This window comes from Gorilla gorilla, chromosome 9 (assembly GCF_029281585.2).
Source record: "Gorilla gorilla gorilla isolate KB3781 chromosome 9, NHGRI_mGorGor1-v2.1_pri, whole genome shotgun sequence".
NCBI lineage: Eukaryota > Metazoa > Chordata > Mammalia > Primates > Hominidae > Gorilla > Gorilla gorilla.
The window spans coordinates 110,404,183-110,418,707 of record NC_073233.2 but is presented as its reverse complement, the minus strand read 5'-3'; the positions used below and the strand labels follow the sequence as shown (position 1 = coordinate 110,418,707).

General features: G+C 38.6%; 1 protein-coding gene across 1 annotated transcript; it reads left to right on the top strand.

Annotated features, from left to right (window-relative positions):
- The first annotated feature begins 1,489 nt into the window (after nt 1–1,489).
- MMP7 (matrix metallopeptidase 7) lies at nt 1,490–11,731 on the top strand. The gene is made up of 6 exons (XM_031016085.3): nt 1,490–1,644; nt 4,251–4,477; nt 4,563–4,711; nt 7,167–7,295; nt 8,837–8,998; nt 11,435–11,731. Exons 1-6 carry the CDS (start codon nt 1,537–1,539, stop codon nt 11,461–11,463), a joined length of 804 nt encoding a protein of 267 aa, XP_030871945.1. The 5' UTR covers nt 1,490–1,536; the 3' UTR covers nt 11,464–11,731.
- Nucleotides 11,732–14,525: the final 2,794 nt, after the last annotated feature.

Below are 14,525 nucleotides of genomic sequence, written 5' to 3'. Positions count from 1 at the left end.
TTTAATTCAATGCAAATATTACCAAAAACGTGATATAATTCCATTTTTAGCTTATTCAAGTAAAGTTCATAAATATTCATTATTCTACAAATATTTATGGTGCACCTTATCATATGTCAAACTCTGACTAAGGATACCAACTACTCTAGTTAAACTGTGACCGTACAGAATCAAGACATCTCTGTAAAGAGAGCAAATTTAATTAACTGATCTGAAAATTTTACCTTTGCTGGCTCACAGTGCTCAATTACCATGTAATTGAAGTGATATGTGATTAATTAAATTTTTTAGCTCCAGCATATTTGGAGTGTTTCCCATGATGTATTAGAGTCAAAAGCCATGGTGCTCTCCCAAGTAATGTATAATATAATAAAAGAGACAGACCTATTACAAAATGAATAGGCAGTGCAGTGGGATAGAAAAAGCACTGAGCTACTATCTGTGTGAGCTGGGAGAAGTATAATAAGTTAAATTATCATCTTGGCCTCACTTTCATCTTTGGTAAGAATGGAGTCATTGGGCTAGAATCTGTAGGTAATGGATTCTTGCTGCTATACATAGAATAACCATTTTGTGTACTAAGGACCAATGCAGCCCTACCTGTAGCTGGGCAGCAGCCAGAGTCAGAGTGATTGGAAGAAAAAAATTGGATCTCCAAGTTGAAGGTCTAGCCTTGGAAGAATCTGTTACTATAAAATGAGAAGTAGAATAAGTAAGCCAGATGAACAGTTAAGCCTGTGCTTGTAGATTTTTGTTGGCTTAGTATTTTTTCGTGTTTAATTCAAGAAGAATTAGAGGCAGTGTTCCCCATTAAGAAAAGACATAAACTGATTAAAAGGATACCCAAAGAAGGGAATTATCACTGCTCTGCTAAGGGACGTGGAAGGTGAGGGGACACAGCACAGTTGTATATAGTGGCCACTAATCCAGCCTCACAGCAGCATTTCCATCTGCCTCCTGCCATCTTTCCCCTGTATGGAGAACCACAGGATGCTGGTGATGTTCTATTTCTTGACTTTGGTGACGGTTACAGTATTTGCTTAATTATTATTTCATTATTTACATGTTTTGTGCACTTTTCCAAACCTTTCAATTGTTAAGAATATATGGTACCATGTATTTAAGAATATCTGGTACCGCATAATAAGAATATATATTTAAGAATATATATTATTCTTTAAGAATATATGGTACCATAATGTCCTGAATGATACCTATGTGAGCAGTCATTCGACTTGGGCAAACAAATGAGGTTTCTCATGGAGTCAATTTATGCAGCAGACAGAAAAAAAATCCTTTGAAAGACAAATACATTGTGTGCTTCCTGCCAATAACGATGTAATACTTCCTCGTTTTAGTTAATGAAAAATCACACATACTTTCAAAGTTCTGTAGACTCTAAAAAGAAAGAAAACACTCAAATGAGTCACCTATTTCCACATTCGAGGCTGAGAAGCTATATAAATTTCTGCAGTCACTAGCAGAAAACACCAAATCAACCATAGGTCCAAGAACAATTGTCTCTGAACGGCAGCTATGCGACTCACCGTGCTGTGTGCTGTGTGCCTGCTGCCTGGCAGCCTGGCCCTGCCGCTGCCTCGGGAGGCGGGAGGCATGAGTGAGCTACAGTGGGAACAGGCTCAGGTATGTCACAGCCCACTTACCTGGGGTTCCATTCTTTTGCCATCTGCATTAAGAAATGTGTTTTTCAATTATTTCCCTTCCCATGTTAGCATTGCAGTGGAATTTTCTTTGGGGTAGTTTTTCGGATTATAAAAGCAATATATGTTTTCATCAAGTAGCCATTAAAAGCAGGGTTCAGAGTCTGCTAAAATCGGGCTTGAGTTCCAACCCTCCACTCACTATGTAGATAGACTCAGGAAGGTCATCAAACTTCTCTAAGCTTCAGGTTTCCAATTTGGAAGTTGGAGATAAGAATGGTATCAACCAAATGAGGGTGTTGTAAAGCATTCAACACAATACCTGAAACATTGTTTAAATTAAGTTCTTATTTTTATTTATTATAACTTGAGATTCTTTTTCTATAGTATACAGAATATTGCCTCTTAAGATACAGCTTGTAAATATACTGTTTGTATATTTACAATACTGTTTGTAATGGAGATATTTGAAGTCAGAAAACATGGGTAGAAGTTACAACTCTCCAACAAGTCAATGACAATAGACAAGGCATTAACATCTGACTTTGTTTTCTCATGTGTCCAGTAGAAAAAATAATATGTGTTTTGTACCTCATGGGGTATTCTAGTAAGTAAATGAGGTGATAACAAAACCAACTAGCATGTATGTAACAATTGTAGTTTATAAAGTACTTATATATACATTGTGTCATTTAATCCTTAGTTCTATAAAAAGAGGAAACCAAAGTTAAATTGATTAGTGTACTTATTAGTGGTAGAGATAGAAATCAAGGACAAGTGCTTCTGGTTCAAAAATCATGTTCCTTCCAATATGCTTCTTAATAAGCAGTCTAATAAATATAAGCAGTCTACTAATTATTATTTGGTTAACTAATGGGATGATTACTTTTAAGTATTATTTGTAAATGTATGCTTTAAGCATAAGAAAAGTCAATTTTTAGTTCACATTAACTTAGACTTTTAAAAAGTTCCAGTTATAATAAGTTAGATTGAACCACATAAAGTTACTAGTATTTAACTTTTAAAATCTCCAAAACAGTAATTTTATATGGTTCCACCTAATGAATTCTCCAGAAAGAGTACTCTGCATTTAGTTTCTTTACTTAGAGTGCAGGTTGGCAGAAACTTAGTCTTTACTTGGAGGGATGTTAGCTAGGTTTAACAAAAAAACAGGAAAAGTCATCTCAACAAAGCAGAGAGATTTCTTCCAGAGGGTGTCTTGGTAAAGCCTGTAGCTCTAGAAGGGATTAAATGGGTTATTTGTTTTTAAATAAGGGATCAGTTATCAATTGTCATGGATGAACAATAAGTATTTGTTGTATTTAATGAGACAATTGTTGGTAACAAGAAAAAAAGGCACAATATTAATAAGATTTCTTACATAAATTGCATATTCCTGGGCGGTCCTAAGACAGGTAACCATTACCATCTACTCCAAATAAACTGCAAATTAGTGAGCCAATGTTTAAATGATTTTAACAACAATATTATCAGGCATCATATAACCCTACACATGTTTCTAATGTATAGAAGTCAGAACACTTGAGTTCAAATACTGGCTCCTTCAGTTACTCACAAGGTGATATTGTGCAATTTATTTCACTTCTCTGAGCTGTGTTTCTTCATATATAAAATAGGGATAACAATGCCATACTTGTTTCATAGGGTGGTTATGAGGTTTACATAAAATAAATATGTAAGTGCCTGGCTCTAGTAAGTGCTTAAAAATGTTCCTGTGAGGTTGCTATTGTTGTTAGTTCATTCACTTTTGTCGTTGTTGTATTTGTGCTGCTGGATTCCTATCCTCATATTCAGATACTGAGAACCTTTAGAGAAATTCCCAGGGACCCAACCTTGCATGGAATAAACCTGTGAGTCCTGCTGTATACTGCAATCTCCCAAAGTGGGTTTGACTAGAGATTTAACAGCAGAAAGAAGGGCTGGGAATGGAACGAGCAGAAAGAGGGAAAAGAGGACCTAGGAGTCAGGAAAGTCAAGTCAAGTTCTGCTACTAATTTAAGGTGTGAACCTGGGCACATAAATCATTTAGTTGCTATAAGCTTTGGTTCCTTCACCGGATTATTAAATTGAACTATTTAATAATTTCCTAATATCTTTTCCCAGAGCTAAAATTTTAAGACCCTTTAACTTTTAGCTGGAACCGCATCTCAGCTGGACCTTAGATAGCGCTGGTTGACCTCAGATCTCCCCCACAGGGTCTATGATAACACAGAGAAGGTCCCAGTCGTACCCCTGAGGACAGACTTGTACATGCTTCCTGATTGCTCTTACACACATCTAGGCTTTATAAAGTGTATAGTGTATTTCTCCCCAAAACATTTAAATGGATTTTTTAAAAATTGAGGGATTCTTTTCTTTTGCTCACGAAATGGCACGCCAGTGCTTCATTAGCAATATTAAATTTTCTCCTCACTAATGCACACTTATTTTTCTCTGTGACTATGTAATTATTCTGTCTTCAAATCATTATTTGAATTCACAGGAACCAAAGGCAAGAGATGTATAGGCTTCTAAGATAAAATAATATAATAAACAAGAACTATAGATTAATTACTCTCTTTTCAATAGGACTATCTCAAGAGATTTTATCTCTATGACTCAGAAACAAAAAATGCCAACAGTTTAGAAGCCAAACTCAAGGAGATGCAAAAATTCTTTGGCCTACCTATAACTGGCATGTTAAACTCCCGCGTCATAGAAATAATGCAGAAGCCCAGATGTGGAGTGCCAGATGTTGCAGAATACTCACTATTTCCAAATAGCCCAAAATGGACTTCCAAAGTGGTCACCTACAGGTTAGTTTTGCTCTGGCTCATTTTGGCAAAAACAATAAAGCCTGTTTCCTAAGGGGTCAAACATTGTTTTCTTGTTTGCTACTAGGATCGTATCATATACTCGAGACTTACCGCATATCACAGTGGATCGATTAGTGTCAAAGGCTTTAAACATGTGGGGCAAAGAGATCCCCCTGCATTTCAGGAAAGTTGTATGGGGAACTGCTGACATCATGATTGGCTTTGCACGAGGAGGTAAGAAAGATTCCTGTAGGCTAATCCTGTGTCCTGTTTTGTTTGTTCATGGTTTATATCAGTGCTCTTTTCTTATGAAGATTAAAATCCTTTAATGAGATATGATTGGTAGATAGATAGGTAATACATAGATTTAGCATTATTATTATAATTTTTATAATCTGGTAATATAGAGCCACTTTTTATAGCAGCAGTTGGCAAACTACGATGCATGAGCCAAATCCAGCCCACCTTCTGTTTTTGTAAATAAAGTTTTACTGGAACACAGTCAGGCTCCTTCATTTCCCTATTATCTATGACTGTTTGTGCTCAGGCTGCAACTGTGACAGAGATCACAAAGCTTAAACACTTGTTATCTGACCCTTTACAGAAAAAGTTTGCCAACTCCTGTTTTGTAACGTGAATTATTATTTATATATACAGTCATGCACTGCTTAACAATGGGAATACAATCTGAGAATGAGACCTTTGGCAATCTTGTCACTGTGCTAACATCATAGAATACACTTACACAAACCCAGGTGATACAGCCCACTATCCACCTAGGCTACATAGTATAGCCTATTGCTCCTAGGCTGTAAATCTATACAGCATGTTACTATACTGAATACGGTAGGCAACTGTAACACAGTGGCAAGTATTTGTGTGTCTAAACGTATTTAAACATTGAAAAGGTAATGTATTGAGCTATGACATTATCACAGCTACTATATCACTAGGCTATAGGAATTTTTCAGCTCCATTATAATCTTATAGGACCATTGTATATGTGATCTGTTTACTGAAAGATCATTATGTAGCACATGACTATATGTTTACAATATATCTAGCTAACATCAATATCAAATCAACAGAAAGAGTCGCAGCTTCCAAAGGCCTCAAGAGGCCCCTGAGAAGAGGTATATGACCTGTTGCTAATGCCTTTCATGTGGCAAGGAAGTAGGAAATGGAAACTTTCATATTAAAGAACTTAAAAATATATAACACAGCAGGGTGTGGTGGCTCACGCCTGTAATCCCAGCACTTTGGGAGGCCAAGGCAGGTGGATCATCTGCAGTCAGGAGTTCAAGACCAGCCTGGCCAACATGGTGAAACCCCAACTCTACTAAAAGAAAAATTAGCTGAGCATAGTGACGCTTGCCTGTAATTCCAGCTGCTTGGGAGGCTGAAGCATGAGAATCGCTTGAACCTGGGAGGCAGAGGTTGCAATGAGCCAAGATCACACCACTGTATTCCAGCCTGGGCAACAGAGCAAGACTATGTCTCAAAAGAAAAAAAATATATATATATATATATATATATATATTTTTTATATGGGTTTTTCTGTATGTAAAACCCATTTTTTTTAGTATATGTGTTATATATGTGTGTGTGTGTATATATGTATATATAAAACCCATATATATAAATTGTTCATAATTGCTAGTGTTTCATGGTGCAAATTTAGAGAAAAATGTTGCCCATTTCAGTCTGTTCTATGTGGAACGGTCCGGCTACTGTAGCTGAAATTTGAACTTCAACCCACAATATTGACAACACTGAAGAAAATGTTATGGGAAAGCACTAATCATGGCACTACAAGCTTTTTAAGAGCTAGATAAACTGGACTGGCCTCATATCACCTTGAAGATAACCAGCTCTGCATCACACATTAAACGACTATCAAAAGCCATTTTAAGAGATCTTGAGCATGGCTCTCTAAGAGACTATTTACTATGCCCACGAAGAATAAGCTAGGTTTTTAAGAAAAGAAAAAAAAACCTATGAAATGGTGCACAAATTACTTGCCAAATGCAGTATTCATATTCATTCTCCCTCCCACCACCCTTTGGCCGAGCAAAGTGGTCAAATTTAACAAAAGCTTAAATGCAGCCATAAGTTAGATATAACTGCATTTTGAGTCCTGTATCCAGTAAGCTTTCAATATATGGTGATTATCAGTGATGAGCAATGGTTCTGTGAAAGGAAAGTGTCTGGGCCAAGAAAGCACCCAAACTACCCTGTGAATGCAACCGACAGCACATAACAGTGTCAGCTACTTGCACTGGGCTGCCTTTTTTTTTTTTTTTTTTAATTTATTTTTTGAGATGGAGTTTCACTCTTGTCACCCAGGCTGGAGTGCAGTGGCGCGATCTCAGCTCACTGCAACTTCCGCCTCCTGAGTTCAAGCAATTCTCCAGCCTCAGCCTCCCAAGTAGCTGGGATTACAGGCATGTGCCAACATGTCCAAATTTTTGTATTTTTAGTAGAGACGGGGTTTCACCATGTTAGCCAGACAGGTCTCAAACTCCTGACCTCAGGTGATCCGCCCACCTCGGCCTCGCAAAGTGAGCCACCATGCCTGGCCTGGACTGGGCTGCTTTTTCTAGCCTCAATAATCATATAAACTGAAAAATAAAATGACTGGATAAAAAAAAAATCAGTCGCTAAGAACAATCACTCCATTTTCTTTCAGCTCATGGGGACTCCTACCCATTTGATGGGCCAGGAAACACGCTGGCTCATGCCTTTGCACCTGGGACAGGTCTCGGAGGAGATGCTCACTTCGATGAGGATGAACGCTGGACGGATGGTAGCAGTCTAGGTATAGCATCTCATGTCTCTTCTACTCCACATCCTTTTTAAAATCCTGGACTTACACTAAGTTAAATAATTATATTAATTTATAATAAGTATTGAGCCCTTGCTAAGTGCCAAACACTGTACTATATGCCTGAAATGCATTGTTTCATGTAATATACTCATAATGCTATACACACAGAAGATGGACACTCAGGCTGTGGAGTCAAGCACCACTGATCCAATTTGCTGTACGTCTACCAATTACTCTGTGTCATTGGGCAAGTTATTGAATTTCTCTGAGCCTCAGTTTCCTCCTCTGTGGAATGGAAATATAAATAGTTCCCACATCAAGGATTCTTTAAATTAAATGAGATAATGCTTATACAGTGCTTGGAATGTATTAATAATTAATTAAATTATAGCTCTTTCTTCAAATTTCCAAAAAATACATGCCCCAAATGGAAAAGAAAGAGAAGTAGAAACTATGATATTTGAGAAGTATATGCAATTCTGGAATTATTCACTATTTTCCAGAAAGAACCAACTCCATGATTTAGTATATCATATTTATCATTTTACATAGTAGGATATTATAGGCACATGAGAGAACTAATGGAGAAAAGCTCTGGCATAAATAATCCCAATTAGAGACAATTTTTTTTAAGGCTACCAAGTGGCCCTAAAAGGGAAATTTGTACTTGTGTTTGGCAAAGGGAATTCACCATAGCTTGCTGCCTTGCTGTGAAAATCCATGTTAAATTGTGATGCTGCCTCCCATTTGCATCTGGCATATTCTTTTCATTCTTCTTTCTTCCCACTTAAGGTAGGTTAAAGGCAGCTTCCTTCAATTCAATGCAACACCACCAGAGCTCTGGCCACTCCTCAAACGCTCGGGCTCACACCTTCCACATACTTGCAAAGCTTTTCAATGAGTATGAGGGAGAACAAAGGATATATGTAATACAAGCTAATGCATCAAAATCAAAAACAAAGCCCAGCATTGCCTAGAGACCCTGCCTTTCAATCTTCGCTTTCTCAAAGCCACCTTCTGTCTTCTGATATCCAAAGTCACTAACATTTATTGAACGGCCATGACTTCCCAAATATTGAGAAACTCTAGTTATCATGACAAATCTAGAGGGCAGAAATTACTGCCTCTGTTTAACAGATGAGAAACTGAGACTCAGCAACATCAATTAATCAGTCCAGAGTTGTCCAGCTAGTAAGTAGTGGAGCTACATTTCAAACCTAGGTCTTAGTGCTTTTAAAACCTTTGCTTTCCACTGCAGAGTATTGCTGCCTGAATGAAAGAAGCAAATAAAAAAAATTACACATTTTTAAGCAGCAGAAGTAGTGATGAGATTAAAGCACTCCTATTCTGATTAACCTTCTAACCCCTCTCCACTTTTGAAAGCCTAGAAACAAATAAGTAAGCTACCGTGGGCTAAAACTTGGGTATTTTTCTTTAGTTTTTTTAAATTATGATATCATATATTATATATAATATTACATAATGTATGTAGCTATTTTTATCATTACTGTTTGTCACTTCTTCGGTTGTAGGGATTAACTTCCTGTATGCTGCAACTCATGAACTTGGCCATTCTTTGGGTATGGGACATTCCTCTGATCCTAATGCAGTGATGTATCCGACCTACGGAAATGGAGATCCCCAAAATTTTAAACTTTCCCAGGATGATATTAAAGGCATTCAGAAACTATATGGTAATATTTATTATTTCAAATAAGAGGATTTCCCATTTTCCTTTTAGAGTGGGGTAGGAAAAGAAAGGCTGGGAAATGGGTATTTACCTGGAAAACCACACTGGAACTCATATCAAAAAGCCTATCGAGGGGAGGAATTGGGTACCTTAGATACTTAAAATATAACTAGGCTGTAATATACTATGAAGATGTTGATTGTGAGTTTCAGTAACATAGTATCATGTAGTAAAATTATGCAAATGATATTGTCCAGATTTTCTTCAAGCTGCCACCCACTGCTCTTCCTCTCTCAGTTTAAATAGTTTAGGAGAGTGTCCCCTGTAGGGGTGGATTGAAGGGACAAAACACCTTTCTTCATAGCGGCCCACTCCTAAGGATTCAACCCTAGATAATTATAAGTGACCCTGCTCTTCCTGTTTGCACGTACATGTAGAGAAAGTGGTTAACCACGGACAGAAACTGCTTATCATTCCTGGTCTTGATACCTATGTATATCCCTTGTCCCAATCTATGCTTTTTTGGTTTAATCAAGTTCCAAATTCAGTTTTTTTAAGTGCACTGATTTGGATTTACTGTATCGAGTCAGCCAAAAGTAGTATTTGAGAAAGAAATCAAAGGACAAGAATGAAAAGCTCTGTCTCCGGATAAAGATAAGGAAAGTAAGGTTCAAAGAGGCTAAGTGGACTGTCCAAGGTCATGTGACTGTCAACTGCTTGAGCCATGATTCCAAGTGAGGGCTATGTGACTTCATACTTTTTCTACGACATATTCCCGCCTATCACTACCCAGTAAGCTTTTTACCCTAGTAAGAATAAAAGAATACAGAATGACATCTTTAAATCAGCAGATATAACTAAACCTAGCCAGTAAAAATATCAGGATGAAGAGAATACACTGCAAAAAGATCACTTAAGATTCTTCAAATGATCACGTGAGCAATCAAAGTGCTTCCACATAATAGAGGACTGTCCTCAGGGGAGAAATATTCCAGTAAGACACTGGATTTAAGATATCAGTTCAACCTAGCATTTGCTATAAATCAGCATGTCCCAAACTGTATTCTCAGAACACTAGTCCTACAGGGTGATTCCCAGAAAAGGAGGCTATGGAGGAATAAGTTCAAGAAACACTACCTACTGTATTTCAGGTGTATAGACTATTAGAGAGTATAGAGTATTGAACAAATGTTTAACTCAGTGTTTCCTAAATTATAATCCTTTTTATGGGTCTCAATGAGTCCCATAAAATAGCACTTCAGAGAACACACTTTGGAAAATGCTGTGTAACTATTCCCAAAAGATATGACGTAAAGAACCACTGCTGTCCAAAAGATTCACAAAATGCTGACTATTGTTCGTAAAGTTATCATGAATAAAACTGAAAATACTACCCTCCCCTTACATAAAACTGTGGAACTCAAGGAATATTCTACAGCAGTCTATAAATATTTTAGAACCCTAAGAAAAATACAAAGAGACTAAAGAAGGTCTGAGGAATGCTGATTAAATTTAACAGGAAGAAAAGAGACTAGTGCATTAAAACCTTAAGTATTAGACAAAAGGGCATCTCTGGTCAGAGTTGGAAAGAAGTAACTTCCGGACAAATGGAAATAGAATTTAATTATGTGGGCTGTATATGTAGGGAGTTAATCTAAAAAGTAATATGAGCAGAAAACGTTGATTCCAAAGAAAGTGATTAAGATACAAGATTCCTAGTGCTATACTCAGAATGATAAAAATAATAGCTGGCTGGGCGCAGTGGCTCACACCTTTACCCAGCACTTCGGGAGGCCAAGGTGGTTGGGGATCGCTTGAGGCCAGGAGTTCGAGACCTGGACAACATGGTAAAACCCCATGTCTACTAAAAATACAAAAATTAGCCGGGCGTGAAGGTGCATGTCTGTAGTCCCAGCAACTCAGGAGGCTGAAGCATGAGAATTGCCGGAACCCAGGAGGCAGAGGTTGCAGTGAGTCAAGATCACACCGCTGCAATCCAGCCTGGGCAACAGAGTGAGACTCCATCTCAAAAAATAAATAAATAATAGCTAACATGCATTGAGTACTTGCAGTATCCCAAGACTTCATATGGATTAACTCATTTAATTCAAGAATTCAATGAGACATTATTATCCACATTTTACAGATTTGTAATCTGATGTTAAGAGAGGTTAAGTAGTAAACTACCTAAGGTCACACATCTAGTAAACTGGTAGAAACAAGATGCAAAGGTACCTGAGCCCTGGGCCCACACTCCAGTCAATCCTGCCTTCTTAGCCTCTGGAGGTTGTTCTTCAGAATCTTTGTCCCAGGCACAAGAAATGGGCTGAGTGAATAATAGATTATACTTTCTGTGACATTTCCTTTGCCTGTATAATCTTAGGATGGTTTTTATGCATTTTCTACATATCAGAATGTTCTTTTTTTTTTCTCTCAATAGGAAAGAGAAGTAATTCAAGAAAGAAATAGAAACTTCAGGGAGAACATCCATTCATTCATTCATTGGATTGTATATCATTGTTGCACAATCAGAATTGATAAGCACTCTTCCTCCACTCCATTTAGCAATTACGTCACCCTTTTTTATTGCAGTTGGTTTTTGAATGTCTTTCGCTCCTTTTAAGGATAAACTCCTTTATGGTGTGACTGTGTCTTATTCATCTATACTTGCAGTGGGTAGATGTCAATAAATGTTATATACACAAATAAATAAAATGTTTATTCCATGGTAAATTTATTTATATTTGGGAGCACTCTTTCTGTGAAGACATACTATACAATGAAACGAAAGACTAAGACAAAAAAAGAATCCCACCACACTATTTTGGGGTCTTCCGCAGCACCTCACCCTTCCACCCAAGAGGGAAGGTAGGAGCTCCACCTCTTTATTGTTCATTAGTGTGGCCCAAAGTTACACTAATTTCCCCTTACCTTTGTGGCCCGTGCTCTCACTCTGAGTCCTCTGGAAAGTCCAATTCTTCCCACAAATGTCTGAGAATTTCCAACAACTTAAGACTTACCACCTCACGGTCACTTCCAGCTCCAAGTTCCTACCTGCCCCTCACCTCCTGATTTTCCTGCAACCTCTCCTGCTGCAGCCACTCTCTAGGTTCCCTTCCCTTTTCCCCATGCCAACGCAGATGTTGGTGTCACCCTGTTCTCTTTAACTTTCTACAAACCAGTGCTACAGGCTTTAATGAGAATGTAGATGTTGCTGGAGATTTGCATAAATAGTGGAATTTTCTACTGTGCAAGGGTCATGAAATTGAACAAAACTAAAATTGGATATTATGGATATTATCCCCATCCTTCAAATCCTTTTTTTTTTTTTTGGAGGCAGTGTCTCATTGTTACCCAGGCTGGTGTGCAGTGGCACGCGATCTCGGCTCACTGCAACCACCGCCTCGTGGGTTCAAGCGATTCTCCTGCCTCAGCCTCCCAAGTAGCTGGGATTATAGGCACATGCCACCATCCCTGGCTAATTTTTGTATTTTTAGTAGAGATGGGGTTTCACCATATTGGCCAGGCTGGTCTTGAACTCCTCACCTCAAGTGATCCACCAGCCTCAGCCTCCCAAAGTGCTAGGATTGCAGGTGTGAGCCACCGCACCCAGCCCAAATCCTTTACTTATCCCAGATCAGGAATTTCTCATTGGCCACCTGCTTCTGCAGGCTGCAGCCTCTTGCCACCTGTCTCCCAACTCCTCTTGTCTTTAAACCCCACTCCTTCTCACTTCCCCAGAAACTCATTTTCCTGATGTCCTTCAGCTCAGGTCCTCCCTTTCCACACATAGAAACCCACTGTGTTTCTCTGGGTGAAGCACTCTCTATGCAAGGTTTAACCTTTTAGAAGAACACGGAGCTGGCAAGGGCTTTGCTGTTTCAGCCTTCTCTTTCTTCCTCCTTCTCCACACTCCCAACACCCATGAATGGCTTTCTCTATAGGGAGATGAAAAATTGAAATTTACTTTCTTACTGATAAAAATTATCCTTCCCACACATACCCTAAAAGCAGATCAATACCCCGAAATTCAGAACTATCCTGCAGCCTTAGGAAGCCATTCCAAGAATAGATCAAATGAGAGGAGAATCCACAATCCAGGCAAAAAATAAAGTATATGTGAACAAGCGTTCAAAGACCCTTTTAAAACATAAGGAAATATATATATATGATGCTAGAATGAAAAGGAAGTTATGTCATTAAATTCAAGTTCTTCATTTTGTAGAAGACAAAACAGAGATTAAATGATTTCCCTAAGGTTCACAGTAAGCAAAAGTGGTGATTTAAGCATTTTGTTGTTTGTTTAGCTCTTTGTATTTTGATTTTAGACAGCAGGAGGCAGTATCTACCTTGCAGCTAAAGTGGATATCTATTGTTCTTACCTGCCCAGCATCCCATCACCCTACTTCTGGGGACAAGAAACTGCCTCTTCCCTTTGTGTACAATCTTCGTGAGATGTCACATAGGTTGCCTCAAGCTGCCTGGGCTGAGAGAAGAGTACTGGACCCAAGCTTGGCCTATCAGACACTCTCCCAAAAACACTGGAGGGGTTATAGGTGGATTCATCCCGGCCATGGGGCTCTGGAGACACTGCCTATTGAATCCTGCACCCAGACAGATTCCCTGAAGCTGACCTGGGCCCTGTCCTTCTCATAGCTTAGGTGTAGGGCTTCTCTTCCAGATTTACAACTGACTGCACTGCCTTCCAGTACATTTTGTCTATTGCTTAAGTTATCCATAGTTAGTTCATTTCTGTGGTTTGCAAATTCCTGGCACAGTAGCTTAGTTGGCTTTCCTAGGGTATCTGCACACACGGGCTCCGTTCTGTATTTCACCACATATTATCCTTCAATCTTGACAATGAAGTAAGCTCTAACAGAGCATAGAAGTAAATAAAGTGTTCTTTTTCTGATCAAATAGCATAAAACTAACTGGTAAACAGAAATTTTTCCTAGCAAATAAGGACCCATTTTTTTAATTGTGGTAAAATACATGTAACATAAAATTTGCCATCTCAACCATTAAGTGTACAGTTCAGTTATTGTTAAGTATATTCACATTGTTGCACAAGAGAAGAAGTCCTTAACCTCAGCACTATTTGCATTTTTGACTATATAATTCTTTGTTGTGTCCTGTGTATTAAGAATACTAGGCCAGGCATAGTGGCTCATGCCTATGATCCCAGCATTGTGGGAGGCTAAGGTGAGCAGATTGTGTGAGCCCAGATATTAAAGACCAGCCTGGGCAACATAGCAAAACCCTATCTCTACAAAAAATTTGACAATTAGCCAGGCGTGGTTGTACGTACCTGGGCTCCCAGCTACTTGGAAGGCTGAGGTGGGAGGATTGCTTGAGCCCAGGAGGTCAGGGCTGCAGTGAGGCATGACTGTACCACTGCACTCCAGCCTGGGCAACAGAGCATGACCCTGTCTCAAAAGAAAAAAAAAAGAATGCTTACAGTTACCCCTGGCCTCTATGCACTGATGCCAATAGAATATCCTCAGTTCTCTCAACCAAAAAAGTCTTCAAAC